Source organism: Pempheris klunzingeri, chromosome 16, assembly GCF_042242105.1.
Source record: "Pempheris klunzingeri isolate RE-2024b chromosome 16, fPemKlu1.hap1, whole genome shotgun sequence".
Taxonomy (NCBI): domain Eukaryota; kingdom Metazoa; phylum Chordata; class Actinopteri; order Acropomatiformes; family Pempheridae; genus Pempheris; species Pempheris klunzingeri.
This window is the reverse complement of record NC_092027.1, coordinates 1,807,020-1,813,019: the sequence shown is the minus strand read 5'-3', so window position 1 is coordinate 1,813,019 and position 6,000 is coordinate 1,807,020. Positions and strand designations below refer to the sequence as shown.

At 47.6% G+C, this 6,000-nt stretch overlaps 1 protein-coding gene across 2 annotated transcripts; it reads left to right on the top strand.

Moving 5' to 3' along the window:
- Window positions 1-353: 353 nt before the first annotated feature.
- On the top strand, window positions 354-5,823 carry LOC139215633 (E3 ubiquitin-protein ligase RING2-A-like). Of its 2 annotated transcripts, none has more exons than XM_070846652.1 (7): window positions 354-608; window positions 1,787-1,888; window positions 2,249-2,409; window positions 2,723-2,938; window positions 3,640-3,960; window positions 4,673-4,961; window positions 5,414-5,823. In XM_070846652.1, the coding sequence occupies exons 2-7, from the start codon at window positions 1,811-1,813 to the stop codon at window positions 5,618-5,620; spliced, it is 1,272 nt and encodes a 423-aa protein (XP_070702753.1). In that variant the 5' UTR covers window positions 354-608; window positions 1,787-1,810; the 3' UTR covers window positions 5,621-5,823. The 2 variants fall into 2 exon arrangements, with proteins under 2 accessions (XP_070702753.1, XP_070702751.1); XM_070846650.1 differs by having other exon boundaries at window positions 2,723-2,947.
- Window positions 5,824-6,000: the final 177 nt, after the last annotated feature.

Sequence of the window (6,000 nt, the reverse complement as noted above, 5' to 3'; positions counted from 1 at the left end):
TCAAGACAGCAGTAGATATATGATATCTACATATATAAATATGAGCGTAACTGTTGTCTGTGATCTTGGTGCCACCTGGTGAACATGCACAATAAAAGCCACGAGTCCAGATGCCTCTGCCAGATGTGCTCATTAAACTATTCTATCTATCTATCTATCTATCTATCTATCTATCTATCTATCTATCTATCTATCTATCTATCTATCTATCTATCTATCTATCTATCTATCTATCTGTGTGGGTGTAATACGCCAACTGGCCGCTGGGGGCCGCTGCCACCGACAGAGGGGCGCTGAGTCAGGAAGAGCGCCAGTTGTTCCGGGGAGAAGAAGAAGAAGCAAGATGGCGTCCGCTAACGTTAGCTAGGTTAGCAGGTGGGGCTCGAAAAATGTTTCGCTCCTGACTCTCATTGTCTTTGTTTTCTCGTCGAGCGACGCGGAGCCGTGACTCCAAACCACTCTGCAGACAGTGTGGGGTCTCGGGCGGACGTACAGGCGCCACCGTGTGTTGCCAGAGGGAATTATTTAGTAGTTTTTAGGGGGCTGAGTGTGTGTCTCTGCGGGGGGAGGAGGGTCCTCCGGTCAGCTGTCCGTCAGCTAAACACCAGGTGAGTTTCTGCTCCGTTTTCTCGTTTTCTCTCTTTAATTTAAAGTCTCCGTCGATGATGGTGAAGATGTTGGTCTTCGTTTGGCTAACCTGCGCTTAAATACAACTTTGTAAACTTGTTTATCGATTGAAACCGTGCCGAGGAGTGTCTGTGTTTGTGCCTGTCAGAAGTTTTACCGCTCAGCAGGATTCACCAAAACATCACCTGATTAACTTCACAAGTCTGTGTCGATTTCCTCTCGACTTAATCTTGTTTCAGCCAAATTAATTTGAGTGCACTGAAGTTCTGTTTACAGTTTGATATGTTTGCGTTTTTAGCGGACTGTCCCTTTACAGACCTCATTAAAATGTCCCCCCCCCCCCCCCCCCCCTCATGTCTAATGTTGACATAGTTTGGGTTTTAAAAATCTACCCTGTTTCAGTCACTAACACAGTTCAGAAGATCATGATCAATATCCCTTTATGAAGCCATTATTGCCATGTAAAAATAAAAGCACATGTATTGATCAATGAGGAACTGTAGCAGCTTTTCAAAGTAAAGGTATTGATGTGAAAATGATCCTTCATCCAGCAAGATGGTGATATTTTTATGATGCATTATGGGTGGGAAAAACTTCAACTTTAATGGATGCAGCTGCTGTTAATGTGTGTTTTTGTTACTGCCAACAAATCTTATAACCCCCCCCCCACACACACACACACACACACACACACAGAAAGAAATAAAGAAATAAGGAATGGAGCATTTGTTAGGGACTATTTTCAGCGGCGGATTTAGTGATGTAGTGAGTTCATGGTGATGAAGGAACAGGACATTGAGGCTCACTGATGAGTTTTTAATAGTTTTTGGGCTATAATGGAGCTCTGTGGAAGAACATACATCAGGCTGTGACACACACACACACACACACACACACACACACACACACACACACACACACACACACAGTACTTATCAGCAGATACATTCACTGTTTGGGATTCACTGACTATAAGAAATGTGTAGATGTGGACTTCTCTTCCATTTTGCCCTAAAAGTTGAGTTTCAAAATTCAAAGTAGATGCTGAGATGAGTTTGTTTTGTCAACTGTTGTCTCCACCTCTCAGGTACAGGTGTTCCGATTTCAATGTGTGTCTTTGTGTGTATGTGTCTCTCTCTCTCTCTCTCTCTTGGCTCAGTGAGGATTGTGGGAAACTGCAAACATGGCGGCTCCAGTAAACATCCAGACTCCCAGTAAGACCTGGGAGCTGAGTCTGTACGAGCTTCACAGGAGCCCTCAGGTAAATGTGTGTGTGTGTGTGTGTGTGTGAGACCCTTGGGATTATCGTTATACTGCTGTTTATTGCTTATTCTGTTAATACATATAAGAAGTAGACAAAAATGTGAAAAGAGATGACAAACACATGATATTTCAGCAGCAATCACAGAGTTTTGAAGTCGGTTCTCAGTTAAGATTTTGTTGTTATTCATGATGACAGAAAATCAATCTACAGTTTGTCTGATTTAATCTGAGTAAAATCTCTGTAGGAATATTTTGCACACATAATTAGAACAAATGTGGAAAAGCAGAGAAATGAAACGACTCCCAGTAGACGTGTTTGACTCCTGGGTCAGACTCTAATGTGTGTGTGTGTGTTCAGGAGGCCATCATGGACGGGACGGAGGTGGCGGTGTCGCCTCGCTCTCTGCACAGCGAGCTGATGTGTCCCATCTGTCTGGACATGCTGAAGAACACCATGACGACCAAAGAGTGTTTGCACCGCTTCTGCTCCGACTGCATCGTCACCGCGCTGCGATCGGGGTGAGTCTGGAGGAGAAACATGAAGTCATCAGAAAAAAGAGTGGCTGCATATTTCCTGTCAAGCATTTTTCTTTAGTTAAGCCACATACAGAGTTACAGGTGTCCATTTCCACACCTGTCTCAGTCTCTAAGTCCACTGCAGCACGTTGATTTTGCAAACAAGGAAAAAGATCCTTTCAATTAGCAGTAATAATCTTTAAATTGTCCAATTGCGGCACCTTTAAAAGCACATTTTCTGACTGGGAGACTGTACAGATACTGAACCAGATTTGAGCTCAGAGTTACCCGGCCCCCGTATGCTCTCCCTCCCCAGGAACAAAGAGTGTCCGACCTGCAGGAAGAAGCTGGTCTCCAGGCGTTCGCTGCGCCGGGACTCAAACTTCGACGCGCTGATCTCGAAGATCTACCCGAGCCGGGACGAGTACGAGGCCCATCAGCGCCGCGTCCTGGAGCGACTCAACAGGCTGCACAACAAGGAGGCGCTGAGCTCCAGCATCGAGGAGGGGCTCCGGCAGCAGGCCCGCTACAGGTCCGAGAGGTGGGGGAGGAAAGAGGGAGACGGCTGGGAGGGGGGGGGCGGTGGTTGCACAGATTTATGTCATAACCGTGTGGTTACAGCAATCTGACAGCCTTCAGAGGTTTTCCTGGAGTGCTTATTCCAAGACATCAAAGCGTTTAGCATCTCGGGGTGCAGAAGGACACGTTTTCTTTTTTCATCAGTGTGAGAAGTGCAGTTCCCGCGCTCTGCTGTGTTAAATCCCTGTTTTAGTGAATGGAGTCTGGTGTGTGTGCTGTTTGTGGTTAAACCAAAAGGATCTTCCAGGTCTCTCTCTGTAGGGATCCTTTCCATGATGCTGTCACACACTTAGAATAACACTCTGAGCCTGTCAGTGGATCAAACAAGCTCTTTTAGTGGACCTACTGTGATCAGGTGCAGCTGTCCTGAAGGATTACATCACAGCCACTGGCCACCTGTTCTCAGCCTCCAGTGGAGGTGACCTACAGGACCAGTTCCAAAACCCTTTAACTGAAACTGTGTACAAATAGATTTTAATAACAGTTTTAAACCGGAAAGAGATGTTTTGCAGCACGCAGTGGTTTGATGCTGATTAAGATCTCAACAAACTACAGTCATTTTTTCTTCTGTTTCAAGTAAAATTCAAGCAGCTGAAGTAGAATGTTCCCTTAAAGACGGACTGCTGATCACACTGGTTTATCTCCGTCCTGCAGGAACCAGCGGGTGAAGAAGCCGACTCAGGAGAGCGACAACACCACCTTCAGCGGTGGGGAAGATAACGGTGACGCCCGCTCACACCTGTCTCATGACTCTGCCCCCTCACACACACCCCACCCCTCCGGTCAGACCCCCTCGGAGGCCGGGCCGAGCCGCAAGCGGCGGAGAGTGTCAGACGACGGCTCGGGGCCCGAGGCGGACAGCGGCAGCCCCACGCCTCCGCTGAGGCGCCACAAAGACGGGCCGGGCTCGGAGATCGAGCTGGTGTTCAGACCACACCCACAGCTGGTGCACGCCCAGGACTACAACCAGACCAGGTGAGACCAGACTAGAGGTGTGAACAAACCACCCCCCCAGGTTGGTAAAAGCAAAATCCGAAGGAGGAGGCCCACTACCTGTAGGTTAGATACCACTTGGAGTAAGTAAGAAGATCTGTGTTTGTGTTTGGATCCTTTAACCTCACATGAGCCTGAAACACTGAAGCTTTTTACTACAGACATGACAGAAATATCCACAACACCCTCTCGTGGCTGCCGGCAGAGGTGATCTACGGGACCAGTTCCACAGGGTCTTCTACCTACAAATCATTTCACACCCAAAATATGTAAAAACTGGGCCCAGGTTTAATAAAACCGGAGTTTTTACAACTTCAGGGCAACAAATTTGAAACTTTTTTCATAAATTTAAACCAGATAAACAATAAATCTGTGAATGAATGGCGAGATTATTATTATTATCATTATTATTCATCCTTTATTCAAACAGGTGGTCTCATTGAGATCTGAAAACACAATATACAGTTTAAACAAGAAGATGCACACTATCACCTTTTAAAACGCCCAAGTGAAATGAGAGAATGTCATTTCCAGGTTCTGTGTGAACAGGAGAAGCACCTAATGATAAAAAGTCCCGGGACCTGACGTTGTACGTGGTGCGTTTAAGTGCTGAGGTCACTCTGCAGTTCCTTAGAGTCTTATAAACACACAGCATGTAATGTTGCCTCTAAAATCAACTCTTCTTCCTTTGCAGATACGTGAAGACGACAGCTAACGCCACGGTGGACCACCTGTCTAAATACCTCGCTTTGCGTATCGCTCTGGAGAACAGCCAGACCAACGGAGAGAGGGAGGACAGAGGAAGAGAGGAGGGAGGAGGAGGAGGAGGAGGAGGAGGAGGGGAAAGAGCAGCAGCAGTGGCAGCGGCGGCAGGAGGGGGAGAAACCGAGGGAGCGGCAGGAAGTGGAGAGGGGTCGAGCCTGACCAACATCAGTGAGAAACAGTACACCATCTACATCATGACAAGAGGAGGGCAGTTCTCTGTGAGTAATAACACCAGCACTCTGCGGGGCGAACTGTCCCTTTAATGAAGTTCTATGTGTGTGTGTGTGTGTACTACTAACAGCTGTTGACTGTACATAAAGATGGACGACGTGTCTCCACTTCCTCCTACTGTAGATCGTCGCCATCTTGCACTGCAGCCAATCACGGGATAGAGCTGGCTGTCAATCATAACGCCTCACCCCCGTTTCATAGCATCAGATAACTCATTAAGAGCAAACAAGAAAAATGAACTCCTGAACAAACATCAGCACGATAAGAACTAGAAACAATCTTTGTGAAACGTTGAATATTTTGACTTTTTAGTTTTCGCTAACGTGGAGGGGGCGGGGCTTATGACCTGTACTGGAGGCAGCCACCAGGGGGCGATCCAGGTGTTTTTGGAACTGCCGTATCCGTCGTTTATCCGACTCATCCTTCCTCCTTTGTCCAGACGCTGAACGGCTCTCTGACTCTGGAGCTGGTCAACGAGAAGTACTGGAAGGTCCGGAAGCCTCTGGAGCTTTACTACGCTCCGACCAAGGACCAGCAGCAGCAGCAGCAGCAGCCACCGCCACAGCAGCTGCAACAGAAGTCTCCTCCTCCACCTCCACCACCTCTTCCTCCTCCTCCTCCTCCTCCTCCTCAGAGGGAGGGGTGAGGTCTCCCCCAACTTTAACTACGTCTCCTCCTGAAGTCGCCACCGTTTCACGCATCGTTATCAGCGTCTCTTCTCGGGCCGTCGGTCACCAAAGACACCAAAGTCTCCGTCGGCTGGAATTCTGCTTCTCAAACTTCTTTCATTTCTTCATTCACTCGAGCACAAGGAGACAAAAACGGGTGTGTCGACCGCGCAGTGACTGAACCAACGAGGCAAAAGAAGAAGACACACACACACACACACACACACGTAAGCAGAAAATGTGTGTGTGTGTGTGTGTGTGTGTGTGTGTGTGTGTGTGTGTGTGTTAATGGTTTTCTTCTTCTATATCAATCAGTCCCTTTAAACCAGCACCAGTCCTCCAATGGTGGAGTCACAGT

Bases quoted from the DNA above. Each gene is read 5' to 3' on its own strand.
- LOC139215633 (XM_070846650.1), top strand. From the start codon at position 1,811: ATGGCGGCTCCAGTAAACATCCAGACTCCCAGTAAGACCTGGGAGCTG. The intron at 2,948-3,639 runs GTGGGGGAGGAA...TCCGTCCTGCAG, and splicing joins GCCCGCTACAGGTCCGAGAG to GAACCAGCGGGTGAAGAAGC. The intron at 3,961-4,672 runs GTGAGACCAGAC...CTTCCTTTGCAG, and splicing joins CAGGACTACAACCAGACCAG to ATACGTGAAGACGACAGCTA.